Here is a 19,614-nt window from a genome sequence, read left to right on the forward strand (position 1 = left end):
TCATTATTCTCATCTTCTTGTAATAAACAAGCACCAAGCCCGTCATAAGCTGCATCTACATGTAAAAAGGTCTTACGCGTCGTGTGAAAGGGCGCTAAAACAGGCGCAGATGCAATGCACTTTTTCAACATTTGAAAACTTTTTTCACATTGCTCGTCCCAATGAAATTTCGCTCGTTTTTTCAATAATCCCTGAAGAGGTAATGTTATGTTACTATAATTCCTTATGTGTTTTCGTAAGTATCCAGTAAGCCCTAAAAATGACTTCACTTTTTTAACTGTTGTAGGACGAGGAAAATCTTTCACAGCATTAAGTAAATGCGGCGCAATTTGTATACCACGCTCGGATACAAGATGTCCCAAAATCAATGCTTCATTATAAAATAACTGAGTTTTCTTAACTCCTAATCTCACATTAGCTCTACGAAGTCTCTTAAATACTTCTTCCATTGTATTAAGCATAGAGGAAAAGTCTTTAGAATAAAATATGAAATCGTCCACAAACGTGGAGAGTTCAGAGGCTGAAATACCTGCAGTTATCATAGCTACTAAGCGACACATCACTGAGGAAGAAATACACAATCCCTGGGGCATACAATTGTACTCCCAACTACCAATATTAGGAATGCTAAAAGCTGTTTTAGGTTTAGAACTCTCCGTCAATTCAATGTTAAAAAATCCAGAATTTAAATCAAGAACACTGAACCACTTGCAACCTGCTAAATTCGTAAATATTTGCTCCATGGACGGTATTGCAAAATTCTCATTTTTTCGCACAATCCGATTCAAAAATCGAAAATCAGATATAAATCTATAACCACCTTGAGGTTTCTTTACAAGAAGAACAGGATTATTAAATCCTGAAGACCTAGACTTACGTATCACACCCTGAGATTCTAATTTTTCTAATTCATCTCTCATTTGATCTACCAAGTGCAATGGCACAGGATACTGCTTTACATTAACAATAGTGTCATCAGTAGGAATATCACACTTAATAAGACTAGTAACACCTGTACAAGTTTGATCCCAAGAAAATGTATCGCTGTATTTAAAAATTAAGTTTAAAATTGTGTCCTTTTGAGACTGAGACAAAGCCGGATTCACATTTAACAAAGAAGGATCATAGCGCTCCTGGTGATACTCTATACGTTTTCTAAGGTCTTCTTTTTCAGTTTCGCTTAACTCACTTTCCCAGTCTAGTGCCTTTTCGCCTTCTCCATCTTCCTCAAATATTTTACAAACAACGTCACAAGGCGATGCGTATCCAATAACTGTATTCTTCTTTAAAACTACATTGTGAGGATTTGGATTTATAATGGGAATCAGTCTATTCTGATTTGGCAACAATGCATTGGGAATAAAAATATTGCGCTTTAACAACAAATCTACGTTTGGTTCAAAACACGAATATTCCTCTACATTCTGAACATTTACTAAGTCTATAGGAACAAAAGTACGTGTGTGAGGCAAAAGTTTTGTTTTGACCTTTAATACTAATTGAGGCTGTCCTTGTATATTGACTTTTGACAAAATACTATCTGGTAAAACATACTGTATTTTCTGAGAATTCGTAAAATTTGATTTGGGAGGTTTACCGTATCTATACAATGTCAATGTCAAGTCGGAAAAGGAAATAGAGGCATTTTGATGACTTAGAAAATCAATGCCCAATAAAGGTTTAGAATTCAAAGGTATAATTCTAAAACAATGTACGTAAGACTTATTTCCTAAGAAAAATTTCAAAAATATTACTTCCTTTGAAATAATTTTAGCACCAGACACCCCTATGAGATTGCTAGTAATTTTTACACGTTTCACGTTTTCTGGAACCAAATGCTCAGGCCAAACCGAAATCATGGCTGCAGTATCAATTACTAAGTCCTGTTGCATTCCATTAACTTTAACTGTAATAAGACATAACCTTGATTCTACTCTTATGGGGATTTGATGCTTTTGAATATCTACCAGATCCCCCCTTCGATCCGTAGATGATTCTAGTTTAAATTTTGCTTAGGAGCTCGACAAAATCTAGCAATGTGGTTTATTCCTTTGCAAGCCCTACATATTATAGGTTTGTACGAATCAGAATTATTTTGACCTGTGTTCTGGTTACTGGCTGAACTACCCTGTGCTTCGTTCTCCCGGTTAAAATAATTCTGAGTTTGCGGCTTTTTCTTCTTGTAATTATTGTTATATTTTTTCTTATCCTTCATGGATGATTCAAGAGCTAACACAAGATTCTGCATATTTTCGCACACTTTCTCAATATCAGTTTGGGAATTAGAGGTGCTAACCTCACCCTTACTCGTCTCATTATGGCTTTGAGCTAAAGCTTGTTTAACCTCCCCTAATTCTTTAGAAAGTTTCTGTATTTCATTGTTATGAAAAGAATTTTGAGCTAGTACCGGCGGTTGATAAGTAGGTGGTAAATGATACGAAGAAAGAAGTGAAGAATCATATTGCATCTGCGGAAAGGAATGAGAATTCCCCTGTACATGAGGGAACATTGGTGTCTGACCAGACATCCAAGAGCTACCAGGAAAATTGTAAGGTATTCCCTGCGGAATGAAGGGATTTTGTGCAGAAGCATTAATTTCTTGCTGTTCTTCCTTAATACGTTCACTTAACATTGTTTCTTTTCGATCTACACTGTTCAACTGCTTTATTAATTCGTCCACTGAGCCAAAATGCTTGTCGGCAACTACACTCATGTACTTGGACCTAAGACCGTCTATAATATACATAATTGTCTGCTGAACGGTAGCAGTGGGCAAATACAATGCAACTAATCTGGCTTTTCGAATGGCATACATTTGTGGAGATTCACTAATAGATTGCTTAGCCCTACGTAACGTGTCTTCTACAGTTAAAGGCGAAGATATGCCTCTAAAGGTGGAAATCATGTCTTTCTTTACATCGTCATAAGATTTCCCATCATATGTACTTTCCTTCTTATAATTTAGGAACCAATCAAAAGCTAAATCTGTCAAACAAGTAGGCAAAACCTCTTTTAGCTTGTCATTATTCCACTTATAATATCTTCCGGCGTTTTCTAACTGTTCAAAAAATAAATCTACTTTATGAGGCTCATAACCTGTATAAGACGGAATTTTCACTAACTGTCCTATACACTCCATAAAATTATTCCGATTTTCACTAGTCATTTTGCTACGTTGTGATTCTAATTGTCTACGAAGTTGCCCCCTCGTACGTACGCCACTAAAGACCTCCGTGGTTATTGAAACAGAATATTCCGCTAATACACACAAAAGGAAGTTTCAACTCAGCATATTCATAATAGCGTTGGCAAACGAGGCCTTTAACACAAAGCAAGAGAAGAATTCATTACTACGCATACAAGAAAGAAAAAAAAAGGAAAGGAAAAAAGACAACGAATTATTACTCGAAAGCAACACGACATACGAGACAGTTGAAACAGCAGATGCTGATTCGTCAAAAACAAAAGAAAATAAGAATAATCTATACAACAACCTTCACAATGCCAATCATGAAATGGATTCTAAATAAATTCAGATTTTATTCTAAAAAAGTTGAGTATTATAAGCACTACTAAATAATGGGGAAAAATCAGAAGAGAGGAAAAAAAATAAGTGCTTGAGACCAGCATTCCACCATGCTTAATTGGGATCGTGGCAAGTCTTATGCGAGAGTAGGTATAATAAGGAATTGGGGATGCACTGATGAACTAACATTTAAGCGAATTAAATGAACAGACCCAAATTTATACCTTTTAATATACGGATTTATTCCCTTCCTATTGATAAATGAGTCTATTGGCCTAGGATGAAAGTTATATCATACTCAGAGAGACCTTGTGTACATACCTCTTTTCCTGTCCATACCGGGCCCACTACTTCTCTTTTCGTTGGATGTCTTTTCACTTATAATCACAAAGACGACGGACCGAGGTTCTAACCAGAATCATCCGTAGCCTTCCTGTAGTCTGGATTTTATTCAGAAGTCACTTCCTAGGTTCAATTCAGCAGTTTTCTATCATTGAACCCGGCAGTACACTAAAGAATGCGGAATCCAGACAGGGTGGTATGATCAGGACAGAGCAATGTACTCATAGAGAATACAGTAAAACTTCAATGGCTCGTTCTCTCCAAGTATGATACAAACAATATATATATATATATATAATATACAGGGTGTTAATGAACTATACAGACAAACTGAGGTGATTCCTCACATCAAAATAAGAGAAAGAGTTCATATGGACCTATGACGAAAAGTGCATAGTTTCAGAACTAGGGCTGTCCAAAGTCGCAAAAAAGCTAAATTTCAACAGGCCCTATTCCGAATTCCAGAAACTGTGGATGGTAGTCCGTATCAACATAAAGGAAGCCACGCATACACAATCCAAAAGTGCATATTTCGTCACTTTTCAATAAGTGTACAGGGTATTCCCTACAGGATGTAATTCTCAGATATGCTCTCAATAGAATTTTCATATATACCCTGATTTCAAGGAGGTTCCAAAGTAGGAGGTAAGCCTTGACAACAATGGACATTCAGTGCTTCGGAGAAGAGTTGGAAGTTTTAAGAACCGACAGCTCCATGTTTTTTGTGTTCGGAATAACATGTGATGCGATGTATTTCGTCATGGTATATAATTCACGTTTTCTTCACTTACAAGCGTGAAAGAAAACATCCCAGCATGCGTTTTCCCGAATACGAGAGACGGTGCTACTGACGATCCTTAACATTTCCGACATTGCGCCACATGATTTTGTGTTCACTGCTATCAAGGATTATCATTTGCCCACTTTAGATTGAACCAATCATAAAGTCTGAACATATCTCAAAATTCGGTTGATGGAATGTCTGGGAATTTCACCCTACAGGAACTACTCTGTAGATCAATTGAACATTAATGAAATATGCATTTTTGGATTGCGTATGCGTGACTTCCTTTACGCTGATATGGACCACCATCCACAGTCTCTTGAATTCGAAATAGTGCCTCTTGAAATTTGGCTTTTTCGAGATTTTGGACAGTCCTAGTTCTGAATCTATGCACTTCCTCTCAGGTCCATATGAACTTTTTCTCTTATTTTGATGTAAGGAATCACCTCGTACAGTTTGTCGGTATAGTTCATTAACACCCTGTATATATGGCCGCATCCAGGATTATCTGGGGGGGGGGGGTGCACTAATAACTACCAGTACATTTGAATTAAATTTGAGTATTTTAAATGTCTTTAGGCGTCTATGATGTGAATTCCTTTGGAAACGCTAAGTGTCTGCTCTCAATGAATTCTTTTCCTTCAACCTTCAGAAAATTGACTTAAACTATTGATTTTGCAAAACTCACTGCTAGCTTCTCACTTTAGGTAGTGTACAGGGTGAGTCAAAAATCCTTGGACAGTTGCATAAGTTTAAAAATTTACGAGAAAAGTAAAAAGTGATGATGGGAGCAGAAGTTTGGTGAGGGGCCGCAACTTTTGGAGTGTATGTCATTCATAGCCGCCATCTTGAAATCCGCCATTTTGAATTCAAGTCAATTTTTTTTAAATGGGAAGGGAGTGTATGATACATCAAATAACACTAGCTTGAACTCAGGAATTTAGGGGTGTATTTTTTTTTTCATCTTGTACAGTTTAGAAGTTATTAATGTTCAAAGGTTGGAAATTACCTTGATACTGAATGTTACAACACATGTTCTACGTGTTGTCCATCCCGTGCAATGCACAACTGTAGTCGCCGCAACCACTCTGACTGCACACGCAGGAGAATGTCTCCTGAAATTTGGTCACAGGCTTATTGGATGCGTTCCTCCAGGTGTCTCAAATCACGGATTGTCTCATTATACACTATCTGCTTAAGATGTCCCCATAGATAGAAATTAAGGGGCGTTAAGTCAGGGGATCTGGGCGGCCACTCCACGGGACCCCGGCGACCAATCCACTTTCCTGGCAGTTGTTTATCCAACCATTCACGGACACCAATTCCATAGTGTGGAGTGGCTCCATCGTGCTGAAAATAAGATTGGAAAATGCCGTCAGCGTTCAGTGTGGCAGGGAACACAAGGTCATGCAGCAGCATCAGATACTGTGGTGCAGTTAAGGTGTTGTAAATGAAAAATGGCCCAATGATGCGGGTGTCTCATATGCCACACCACACCATCACCTTCGCTGGACTATGTTCTCGACTCGGGTCAACCCAGTTCGGATTTGCGTCACACCAGTATCGACAATTACGTCGATTAACCTCCCCGTTCAAAGTGAAATACGCCTCATCGCTGAACAGAATGCCCTTGGCAAACGCAAGATCAAGTTTGTGTTGTTCAGTAGCCCACATGCAGAACTCCAACCGGCGATCAGGGTCATCCTCGTTCAGTTTACGTTGGATGTGCAGCTTGTAAGGATGCCACTGAGTGGCGTGCAATATCCGGACAATGGAGGATTGGCTTATTGCACATGCTAGGGACACACGACAGGTACTTCGTTTAGGACTTTTCACAAATGACGCAACAACCGCCATTGCAGTTTCCTCATTGGTGGCAGTCTTTTGGTCGCCCACTACGTGTCCTATCTTGAACAGAGCCCGTCTCCCGGAATTTGGTTATCACGTGAGCCACCGTGCTGTGCGATACCGGTTCTCTGTCTGGGTGCCGTCTGTTGTAGTCAGCTGCTATTGTTCGGTAGCTATGTTCCCCTGATATAAGGATGATTTCGATCTTCTGTTCACGTGTCAGACTCATTTTAGATCACCTGGAACAAAGAGAGAACTGGATCAGTATCAAGGTAATTTCCCACCTTTGAACATTAATAACTCCTAAACTGTACAAGATAGAAAAAAAAAACAAATTACACCACTAAATTCCTGAGCTCAAGCTAGTGTTATTTGATGTGTCATACACCCCCATTCCTATTTTTAAAAAATGACTTGAATCCAAAATGGCGGATTTCAAGATGGCGGCCATGAATGACATACACTCCAAAAGTTGCGGCCCGTCATCAAACCTCTGTTCCCATCATCACTTTTTACTTTTCCCGTCGATTTTCAAACTTATGCAGGTGTCCAAGGACTTTTGACTCACCCTGTTCACTGTAAGGAGTTTGCAGGGAATATTATACATAATGTTTTTCGTATGCCTGCCAGTTGTTGCATTGTACTTGTTTTGAATTGCTTAACTATTTACTAACATCACTACGTCAAGTTTTATGTGATGAGGCTTACTGACACAAAATACAAAGATGAGGTGAAGAATCTCACATTTCGCAATTAAAAGCCCAAATTTCAAAGGAGGAGACGCGATGGCTCAGTGGTAGAGCGTTCACCTCCGGTGCTTGAGGTTCCTGGTTCGATCCCAGCTAGCACTGTGTGGACTTTGTGGTGGACAAACACCGTGCTCGTGGGTTTTCTCGGGGTTTTCCCGTTTCCTCCCACTTTCTTCATTCCACCACTTCATTTATTTCTCATCATCACCGTCTCCTTAGCTTAACCGGCATAATCATGGGACGTAAAACTCTTCCAAATTTCAAAGGTGTGGACTTTTTATAGCTAGCTCCCTTTCGTCCTGCCAGGGTTAAGTGAAGTTGTAAACTAGCTAATTGCACACGATATTTTCTTCGCTTCTGTATAATGACTGCATGATGGTATTTCCATCCAGATGTGTCATACTTGACCTTTTTTGTACCTAAAGTTGTATTATTTATTATTATTATTATTATTATTATTATTTATTAATAGTATATAATGAAGCAAGAAAAAAAATTGGTTACTTGTTTAATCAATGCTCTGCTTTTTGTCAGTCAGATACATATGTACACTCATGTCCAAAATTATTGTCGCATGTCTGTAAATATGTTGTTGTAAAAATATAATTTGATAACGAATTCGCCAGGTATTATAATGTTAGTATGTGTATAATCGGCAAAGATATGTATGTTGCAAATTTCATGTCAAAAGAGCAGTAAATAAGAACAATAAAACGAAAATAAAACTTTCTTGTCCATTTAGCAACATTTTGTTTTACTCATTCTAATTTTCGCATTTATAATTATTTTCCTATGAAATTTACCACAAATATACATTTTGCGATTATACATATAGTATCAGTATTAAAAGTACCCTGCACAATCATTATCAAATTATATTCTTAGAAGAAGACAGTTATAGATATGCGACAATCATTTTGGACATGAGTGTACCTCGGACTATATTTTTAAAAATGTAGATTTTACTCGTAAAAGTTCCAACATATGATACAGTCCGCAGCAGAAAACCTGCAACATGAGCATGTAAGTTTATTGTGAAACTACGCCTAACAGCGCAGGGAATCAGCGTAACGTCTAAGTGGCACAAATCACGCCAGGAGAAACCTCGCCGTCCTCCCCTGAACACTTATTGTGGAGCAAAAGACTTCGTCGTTTCACAATAAACTTACATGCTCATGTTGCAGGTCTTTTGCTGTGGACTGTACAAGGGTAAAAATTTTATTATAACCACATAATAGAAAACATATTTTAATCTCCAGGATTTTAACAAGCTATAATGAATGCACATCCTAAAATATGACTTTATTTTAGAATTTTTAGTATACCTTAGTAGTTTTTATTTTTACTTTTCATTTTTGACATTTCAGTGTTTTTAGTAATTGACATACACTATACTGTTAATGTTTTTATTATTAATAATTTATGTTAAAGAGGTAATCATAATTTATCACTTGTACTATATTATAGTGCTAAAATAATATAGAATAAGACAAAGTGCTGTATTTTTGCTGTTCTCAGCACGTAAAAATAAATTATTATTATTAGTATTACTTATTATTATTGTTGTTGTTTTTGTTATTGCATTCAGGCATTTTTCTACGTGACTGCTGTTAGCATAGATATCTATTTTTTTAAAAAAAACACGGAAGAAAGTAATCCAACATTAGCAAAACTGACAAACCAGATTTCGTCATAAAACATAATATTTTTTAAGATAAAGTTCTTAAAACACAAGCTAAGATAATATTGAAAAACACTTGATTTCATATTTTTTATTACCATGTTCGTTTTCAAGCAATGATTAAAAGTTTCTATTTATTTATTTATTTATTTATTTATTCATTCTGTGCTTGGGTTATAACATATTTTCCCCTGGTTTTATAAATTATTACATGAATAGCACTCATTCATGATAAGTTTTATTACATTTCCTCTCAGTATGTGTCAATAGTTTAGATTGTCTGTTTTCATTGTAATGTGAAGGGCTTGAAGAGCAATCTGATCTCTAAGAATAATTTAGACGAGCAAAAGTAAGAATATTTTTGAGTTTATTGCCTCTTTCCAGCTCCGCTGGTAGTCGAAATAGCTCGTACAACACAATTGCGGCGCCAGGTAGAAGCACTACTCCTGCTCGAGGCTCGACTCCCGCCAGAGGATCAACCCCTGGAAGAGGATATCCGTATCCTGGTCCACATGAAGAGCGGAGGGAAGGCGATGAGCTACAGCAACACGTTAAAGATCCAACACCACCACCCAGGGTACGTTCCCTTTTATTTCCTTGTAGTTATTATTTCGATTTTAACTCTTTATCTCACTTGTATTAATATATATATTTTTAATTCTTTACAAATTGATATCTGTATACAAATGATTTGCAAAAATGAAAAAAAAAAATGTTTTCTTTCTTTCACAAAAGACGCCTAAGATTTAGCAAATACTTTTGCAGTTTTGATTGACTCAATAGTTTCTTGTACGTGAATTTTATAATCGTGTCCGTGTGTGTTTGCTTGTTTAATCGCTGCCACTGATCTATGGACAGACTCATGCAGGCTGTTAAAAGACACTAAATAATACAGATAAAATTCAGACAAAAAACAGATAAAATTGTGTCCAATGCTGTTCTATGCGCAAAGCGTGTGAATTAAATTATTTATATTTCCACTAAGAAATGTGGATCACACGATTGCTCCATTTCCTACAATTAAAAAAAAAAAGTCTGTGGAGATGCATATACCTTCCTTCCTACACTCAAACTTTTGAAAAACGTACATGATACATGGCGCCAAACCTCTCAAAACGTATTTTCAGCCTCTGTACATGACCTACCACATTACTGCGTGAACTATATCTAGAAATTTGCCTCTATTTTTCTTTATTTATTTTATTTTATTTATTCATTTAAACATTCCATGAATGCAGGTTTCGTTCTTGGAATTTTTCTGTGATGTGATCGACTATTTTATGCTTTATTTTGAAGATATTTTATAATAGTTGTGTTATAAATATGTAATGTAAAATTATTTCGTTGGATTTATACTTACTACTTGAAATAATAAATTAATTTTATTTATCATAAAATTAAGACTATTAGTTGATCTAATTTCAAAATAAATAATTCATTGAGAATTGGATTATGTGGATAGAATATGTTGAATCATAATAACCAGGAACTTTAGAAACAATATGAGATATGCTAAAGTATTATTATTTCATTGAAAATATAAATTTTGAACCTTTTTAATCTTAAAACCAGAAACTTTAGAAACAATATGAGATATACTAAAGTATTATTATTTCATTGAAAATATAAAATTTGAACCTTTTTAATCTTAAAACCGAAAATATCGATATACAAGATTTAAAAAAAAAAGAAAAAGAAAAAAAACCTTACAGAACTACCCCCCCCCTCAAGTTTCTCTGATTCAGGACTGTGAATAAAGTTTAAAGTGCACTCCGTACTTTGTGTGTAGCATTTTACTCAGTAAACTTGTACACAAGGTAAAAATAAGATTGGACATTTTATTTTTTATTGTTTAACAAAAGTGTAATACTAATCAATCCTTCAAATTTGCTCTCAAATGAAATCGTTTCTCTCTGTGAAATGTATCGTTCAGGGTATAAAATATACGTTAAGTTCACGGTAATTTCTTTTTTGGTTCAGTTCGATTGGGTTTTTGCTTCTGCCCTTTTTGCATATCAAGGGTACACGGGAATGACGATTTTAAGTTCATTGTTTTGCGAATTTGAGCTTTTATTGCCGTTTTATACAACGAATAGTGATCTTACGTATAGTAAATTGTGTATTTCGAAAACGTGATCAATGTTTTTGGAATTCAGCTTTGGAAGGTTCGTGTCCTTTGGAAAAACGATCAAAATCCACAGGTCCATCGAAAAAACGATCGAAGTCCTCAATTCCATAGTCCCACTGATTCAGTGCAAAGACGAATTGAGTTCGTGTGTCTGTACGTAGAGTATCAAACACTGTTAGTGACTTGCACATATTATGTGATTCCTGCCCAGGGTGGAATAAGAAATATAGAATATTCCGATTTTGTTACTCTCTAGTCCACACAAAAGAACGGTTTCAAAACCTTCAGATTACATTTCCAGTAAGGGGGCATTCATACTTGGAATGTAATAGAAACATGGACATAATAAATACCCGATCCAAATGCGAAACACCTAATGACTTGCTTAAGGTCTTTGAACACGCGCGGAAGAAACCAGAACCTTTCATTGTAATAGACTGTAAGCCGGAATTTTTCCGGCAATAGACATTTCTTGGCAAGAGATACAAGAAACAAATGCCCTTTCGCACAAGGACAATCTCACAATTCCTTGTAAAGAAGATGAATACACTGGTTCATCTTCGGAAGTCATACTATGGTCCATATGAAACATACAAAATCATAAAAACCTCTCAAGTTCGAGAACTGAAGCAGATCCATTGCCTCCGATAAAGCAGGAACAACTGATTGGAATTTCCCGTGCAAAATTTGAAGACTTCTGAACTCGAAGCAATTCTGTAAGCCAGAAGCGCAACAGTACTTCAGTTCATTGAGAATACGCAAAAATGAGGTGGACGAAGGCAGTAAGTTTCAGTAAAAAGACCCCAACAAACAAGAGACATGATGAAATATCTCTATGCATGTATTGTTTATTCAAGAAAGGTTCTATATTTTTTCTGTCTGGTTTTTATAACAATTAATCATTTTAATCTAAATGAGTGTAGAATTCAGTAAACCTGTGTATTACTTTAGAACAGAAAAACATGACATAATAACTGTCGAGAACAAACTGAAAATGGTCCTTACACTTTTAAATAACTTTTTCTCACAACATTTAAAAATGGACTTAGATCATTATTCCCTTATACCCTTCATATGATAGTTATTATTTTTTACTCCAGTAAAATGACCAGTGTAAAGTTTGGAGACCTCCGAAATTAATTTGTGATGGTAAAATTTTGTTACACTGAAATAAGTCAGTTCTCAGTACTTCATCTTTTGTTGTATCCACTGCAGAATCTACATTACTTCAATATGATTTACAAATAATATTGATCAATATGATGCTATGTATTAATTACATTAATTTTGTATTATTGAACATAATGAACATCTAGAAATTTGGCCTTACCCCATCCAGATCTAAGTTGAAATTCAAAACCGTGCGAAGTACGTAATTAATAATGAACTTCTAAACACAAGTAATCCATTTTTTTATTAGCTGACAAACTTAAGTAAAACAATTTTTAATCGTAACGTGTTAAAATATTACGTATTTCAGCTATGATCCAGCCGACCCTATTTTGGTTGGGAAAAAAAAATATAAAACTCAATTTATGCCCAAGTTTGACATCGAGGCTTAAAATTACTTTTTGGTGAGATTTTGATCACTTTTCAATTATTTAGAAGAGACCAGACCGCTATGAGCCCTGTATGTACATTGTTCATTTCGCTACGTCTTGTGTTTTTTCGTGTTTTATTAAGTGTTCATATCTCAGATGCAGATGAACAGAATGGATCAACGAAGCTTTTTTGTGAAGAAAGGACTCGTGCCTTGACGTTGTTAGAGTAAGGTATGTCTGTGATTTATATAGCTAGTAATTCGACAGGCTATTTACGACTTTAAAAAGAGTGCTGGAGCCTGTCTTGATACTTTTAACTCACCACCTACACAAGTCACAGACATTCCTTGCTCTAACAACAGCAAGGCAGGAGTCTTCTTCACAAGAAAGTTTCTTTTGATCCATTTTGTTCACTGACACCTGGGATATAAACACTTAACAAAATAAAAGAAACACAACACCTAGCGACATGAGCGACGTACATAGAACATTGCCCCAACTGCATGCTGGGAGCAGACCGACATCTTCTGCACGCATAACAGTAAACTATAACTGTGCAGTCATGGTTCACGTGATATGACCGTTCTCCTCCTTGGTTGAATAGCAATACCGCGGGAAGCAAGATTGACAATAAAGTCATGCAAAGAGTTTCATCGTGCCCACTGTACATATACTGTAGTAATATTATGTACAGTAATTGTAAGAAGTGCAGTACTTCCGTAATTTTTCAGCATACCTTCTGTAAGTTTTGCATTGTGCACAGTGTTCTGGACTTTTCTTTTTGAGAGGAGAAAAAAAAAAGTATAATTTTCTCCTGACCACTCCCAGACACAAAAGACTGTTCATGTTAGTTGGCAACCACCGCACATGAATGTAATAGATTCTGGCAGATCACTTCGTGACGGATGAAAATCTGAAAACCTACGCGCCATGTTCGCTGTCTGTGCAACAGTTAAACTGATAATAATTTGAGACCCTTCTTCCTCTTCCACCTTATCTCACGGATTTCTGTCACTCATAATTCTGGCACGATTTCATAATTTTATATTGAAATACACATATATTATAAAACATGATAAAATTCAATTGTATTTTGAGAGGTAAAGTTAAATGTAGGAAAAAAATATTTTCGTTCCTTGTACTGAATGTTTAAAATTCACTGAAATAAAAATATTTTAACTCTTTAATTAAGAAAATTGTTGAGGCCTAAAATAATTTCTCAATTCTATATATTTCGTCATACAGCGTTCGTTACAGTAACATTTTAATGTAGTCCAGGATACGAACACGAAACAAGTAAATGAAAAACAATTACTTTGTTTTAATGTGCGGATTTTTCACATGACTTTTGTATGTGTTGTGATGTGTAATCTGTTATAATCGAGACATTGACGTCAGTTAAAAATAATTTCCAGATTTATGATGAAGAAATTCCTGAACCGAAGTTCTACTACTGTCCAAAATGTAATGCAAGTTATAAAGAAATAGATCCGCTGCAGTATCATGTTGAAACATGTCTCGAACTTTCAAATTAAGGTATATCTTGGAATGGTGTAAAGTTGTGTAGTTTGTGGTATCAGCTAAAAATGTAATATTGTATTGCACCTTCAATGTAATTAAGATTTACCATAACTTTACTTACAGACTTTTTTCTCTCAAATATAGGTTTGTCATTTTCACTGTTAATAAAGCATGTTACTTACTTAATTTCCTTCACTCGGCACCAGAAATACGAGGGTTGTTACAAAAGTTCTAAGCCTACCTGTGAATGGAGCATCAAAGAGTTTATGGATGGTGTTACTTTTCAACATAATCCCCTGACAAGCCAACACATTTTGCCCATCGGGGGCACAGTGGCTCAGTAGTATAGCGCTTACCTCTGGTACGTAGGGTCTTTGGTTCGATCCCCGGCCAAGTAAGTTGTGGTGGAAAACATCTTGTCTGTGAGTTTTCTCGGGGTACTGCCACATTCTCCTCCACCAATTCTTTCATCATCATTCCTTAATCATCGTCTCCCTAAGCCTAAAGAACATATTAGTGGGATATTAAACTGAAATATTTACCTTCTCATATCTTATTGATCTTTGGAAAGAGTTGAAAGTCAGAAGGTGCCAAAGCAGACAAATAAGGTAGGTGGGGAACCAATCCGTAGCCACAATCGTGAATTTCTGCCATTGCGATGACGGACTTATGGTTAGGGTCATTGTCTTGGAAGAGCGCATCTGCTGTCGACGCTTCTGCTGAATATTATCATGCAGCTGTCGTAGAAGACCTGCATAGTACTTCCCAGTCACTGTTCGCTTCTTTGAAAGATAATCCACCATCACTATCCCTTCCTAATCCCAGAAAACTGTACCCATCACTTTTCCAGCTGAGGGCACTGACTTGGCGTTCTTCAGAGGGGGAGATGAAGAGTGCTTTCATTGCTTAGAACTTTGTTTGGATTCTGGTTGGTAATGGTGGATCCAGGTCTCATCTACTGTTATGAATCGAGTGTGAAAGGCATCTGGATTTGTCCGGAAGAGATGAAGATTGTCCCTTGAAATGTTGCATCTGGTGAGCTTTTAATCAAGTGTTGAAAGTTTTGGCACCCATCTCACGGAAACCTTGCTCATTCCCAGATACTGGGTGATAATTCGGTCAGTGCGTGCAGTAAGCAAGTCCACTGTCTCAGCAATCTGCCTGATAGTCATTTGCCGATCATTCGTGATGATTTCATGCACTTTGTCAATATTCTTCTGAGTTAGTGCTTCCACGGGCTTTCCTTTTCGAGTTTCATCTTCAATAGAGGTTCTCCTCTTAAATTTGGCTGTCCATTTCTTCACTGTGGCATATGAAGGGGCACTATCACCTAAAGTAGCAACCATGTCGGCATGGGTCTCCTGTGGCTTTAAACCTTTCTTGTGGAGATATTTTAACAACAGAATAAAAGTCGATATTGATACTAAATTTAATACGATATCATAGGAAGGTCCAGTTAATATGGCCTAAAGGTATTACATGTCTAGTTCTAATATTTTGCGGTTGTGCTTAGAATTTATGTAACAACCCTCGTATATATTGTTTCCAGGGTTTATTACTACCAATTGTGGAGCATGCAGGAATTTCTTGCATGAAGCAGCGTCATCCATGTATATTGAAATGCATAATTTAATTCACAAATGGGTTCTGTCTTGTATATGCAGAGATACCTCTGAGGTATGTGTATGCAGTCACGTTTAAAATTGAATATCTCGCTTTTTGAGAGATTTTACTGCTTAGTAGCATGATAATATGTAAACTTGAAAGAAGGCTTCAAAGGGCGAAAAATATTCTCCTTTGTTCTATGGTAGAAGGGTATAAACTTCTCAAACATGTACAATCGGCATGGAGTTTCACGTAGCTGTCACTCAGCCGTCAGCTCAATACTTAAGTATTTCTGATGAAAGTAGATAGCATTGCAGTATGCCATGAAGAATAAAAACAAGGGAAAACCCGTTTGTGAGCTATTAAATTTTGTGTTGCACTAATCTATGACACTAATTTCTTAAACACTTTTTGTTAACAAATAAGAAATATAACAATTTCTAGGTACTTACCAAACTTGTATAACACGCATTGTACAAGGTAACTAATTTACGAACGGATGCTGATAATTTGCCTCCAAGGTCATAAAAAAAAAAAACTACAAATCACAAAGTTAAGTATGTACTTTCAAATAAAAGCTTAAATAATTCTCTACAAGATTGTGTACTCATTTTTCCCTATAGTCGTCATTTACTGCTATACATTTGCGCCAACGATAAACAAGTCGTTTCATTCCGTCGGCGTAAAACTCAGGATCATAGTGAGCTTAACCAAGAGTGAACAGCAGTCTCAACTTCTGCATCACAGGTGTAGTGTGTGTGCCCTTCAAATGTTCTTTCAATTTTAGAAACAAAAAGATCACTAGGTACAAGGTGAGGAGTGTAAGGTGGATGGGGTAGCACAATGTAGTGATGTGGCTTGTATGTGGCTTTGCATTGTCATGGTGTAGAACATCCACTCCCTGTTGAACCCTGTTGACACGTGCCCTTAATTTTCTCGGTGTTGCCACATACGACTCAGTTTACACTTTTCCTGTTGTGCAAGAATTCAAATGAACAAGACATCGGCTATCCCAGAACACTGTCATGAGTCCCTTTCCTGCTCCTGTTTGCACTGTTTTGGCTTTTCTGGGTCTTGGTGAACTACTTGGACGAAATTCCGTCGATTGTATTGTTTTCAGGGTCATAGTGATGGGCGTATGACTCATCACCCGTGAGAATTCTCTCCAGAAATGAATCAGCTTCAACCTCGTACCGATACAGAAGTTGTTGACAAATGTGTAACCTCTTGTGTTTCATTTCTTCTGTCAACAGACGATGCATCCAACAGGCACACACGTTGCGGTACCCTAAACATTGAATAATGTGCGCTACCCTTTCACATGAAATGCCAAGGGTATTGGACAGTTCCTGCTGTGTGATTCTTCGATTCTGACAAATCAATTCATCAGCACGTTGTTTGTGATGATCATTTTGTCATACTGATCTTCCTGTATGGGGTTCATCGTTCAGTGATGAGGTCCCCGGGTCTGCGTCCTTGACTATCAGGCCCAATGTCTTACTGTACTCACATCAACACATGCTGCACCATACGCTTGCACCAGTCGATGATGAATGTCAATAGGTGGAACACCCTCTGCTGTCAGAAACTCTTATCACTGCTCGCTGCTTTAACCGTATATCCAAACATGCTGTCGTGTTTACACTTATAGCTTCCCAGAATACCGTCACATTGGCCTCAAACTTGGTACACCTCAAGGTCATAGACCACCAATCACACTGCTGCTCACGTTCGACGATTTTTGAAGGAATCTGAAAAAAAAAATTTGAGCAAAGGAGGCAAAAATTACCTGCATGCTTCGTATATAATCAAGATAGGAGACTTCTTGGAGATTTGACCCTGATTGTACATCCGTTTCGTTTGTACATGATGTAATATTTTTTATGAATTTATCTTTAGATAGTTTCTGTAATTTGAGCTTAATTTAAACTATAACATGAACTTTTGATCTATCTTGTGTCAAATTTACGAAGAGATTAATGTGAGCATTCAATCTCTGTATTCATAGTGTAAGTAATGTGTATTTGGCTTTAAAAGGTTTTTCTTAGTAATGGAACAAGATGGGCTCATTCTTCTGTTAAGAGAAGATATATATATATATATATATATATATATATTATTGCTGAAAAACCTATGCATTTTGTCGATGCTGTGGTAATAATCGATACTCACTACAAGCTTTAACGCAGATAAATAGCACAAAGTTACGTATAGCTAAATCAGGTGAGCATGAGGAATTAGCAGTTTCCACATGATTGACCTGTAGAAACTACTAATTCTCTTACTGTTTAAGAATACACATCTTGACGGAAGAGTAAACCCCAAGTTTTCAGTAATGCAAAAACTGTCAGTAAACAGCTGTAGTGTACAGTTAGCCGTATCAGTCCTTCGATCTTGTAATATTAATTGCGACCAGGCCACGTTTCATAAGCAACTATGACTTACTAATGTTTAGAATTTGACAATTGACGGAGTTCTCCGTCTCCCATAGCCTAGAAGGCATAGTCGTGGGACATTAAACTGAAAGGTTTTTACGAGTTCTGATCACGAAATCACTTTCTTAAATTTTAGTTAATGTTAAATTGCCTAACTGGTCAGGACCCAGCTCCGAGGACTACTTCCATCATTATGTAGATGGAATCTTGCGCAGTGGCTATATTATCCGTGCTCTTCCTTTACAACATCTTCCAGAAATATGGGTCCCCGTTGAAATTTCTTGTACCACTAGAAATTGTCGTATACGCTGAGACGTCATTCCGAAGGCCAGTCTGAATTGCTTCAAATAGTCTGTGAAGCCCAAACCAAAATGTATGTTGGAGGAACATGGCTCGAAATACCATATTTATTCGATTATAAGTCGACCCGCGAAAATCGAAAACGAAAATAAGAATAAAATTAAAAATATTACTGAAACATATAGAGTATACGGAATACATTTTCTTTCAAAATGCTGATGAATTCTCCTAAATTCATTACTAAATTTTAAGTATATAAAATTTCTTTTAAATCCAAACATGAGCCAATATAAAATGTGTATTGCTTTCTTGATGAAAACTAAAATTCGCTAACGTGGTAATATTGCATCTATGTCAAAAGCATCGATGTCTGTCGATGGCGAAAACGTCCTTGGAGGCGCGGTGGCTCAGTGGTAGAGCGTTCACCTCTGGCGCATGGGGTCCCTGGTTCGATCCCAGCTCGCATCAAGTGAACTTTCTCCAAACAAACACCGTGTACGTGGGTTTCCTCGGGGTTCTCCCGTTTCCTCCCACTATTCAGTTCACCATTCCAATCATTTCTTATCATCACCGTCCTCTTTAGCCTAATCGTGGGCATAAAACAGATTTCGGTCCCGGGTTCGATTTCTGGTGGGGTCACTCGGTCGAAAAAGTGTAACATACTTTTTCAGGCCAGCCACCCTGAATGAGGTTTCTCTGGGCTTTCCTCATTCACACCAGGCAAACGCCGGGATGGTACCTAACTTATAGGTCCCAGGCTGCTTCCTTCCTTCCCTTTACCAGGATTGTGTGCTCGCCGAGGGACGTCATCCCTCAAATCGTGAAGGGCTAAATGGCTTTAGATGCCGAAAACCCAGAAATCTACACCCTAAATACCTAAAACAGAGATTTCATTTCAAAAACACTTGTGACGGCTTCGGATTTCGAATTTTTTTCTGTTGTTTCGATAAAGAGTATAACCTTTTTTATCAGCCGATTAACGATGTCGATTCTAAGTCGAGAGGCATTTTTTGAACCAAGAGAGGTTGGCTTACAATCTGGTAAATAGTGTACTTCTTTTGATAGCTTCATTCCACTGCTGAAAATAGCTACACTTCGAATTATACATGGCTGACATATGCAGAAGTAACGTGATTGTAGCTGGCTTTCTTCTT

The 19,614-nt window shown here is 37.0% G+C and overlaps 1 protein-coding gene across 2 annotated transcripts in view; it reads left to right on the forward strand.

Moving 5' to 3' along the window:
• The window catches only part of LOC145673370 (optineurin-like), a 111,800-nt gene that overhangs the window by 89,414 nt on the left and 2,772 nt on the right, over positions 1-19,614 (forward strand). Inside the window, exons 14-15 of one of the 2 annotated variants that reach the window (XM_081743013.1) lie at positions 9,315-9,507; positions 14,015-14,135. In XM_081743013.1, coding sequence (XP_081599139.1) covers positions 9,315-9,507; positions 14,015-14,134 — 313 coding nt within the window. In that variant the 3' untranslated portion in view covers position 14,135. The remainder of the gene's footprint in view (positions 1-9,314; positions 9,508-14,014; positions 14,136-19,614) is intronic. The other variant, XM_081743014.1, reaches the window with a different exon arrangement.

This window comes from Thermobia domestica, chromosome 16, assembly GCF_964235325.1.
Source record: "Thermobia domestica chromosome 16, izTheDome1.hap1.1, whole genome shotgun sequence".
Classification (NCBI taxonomy): Eukaryota; Metazoa; Arthropoda; class Insecta; order Zygentoma; family Lepismatidae; genus Thermobia; species Thermobia domestica.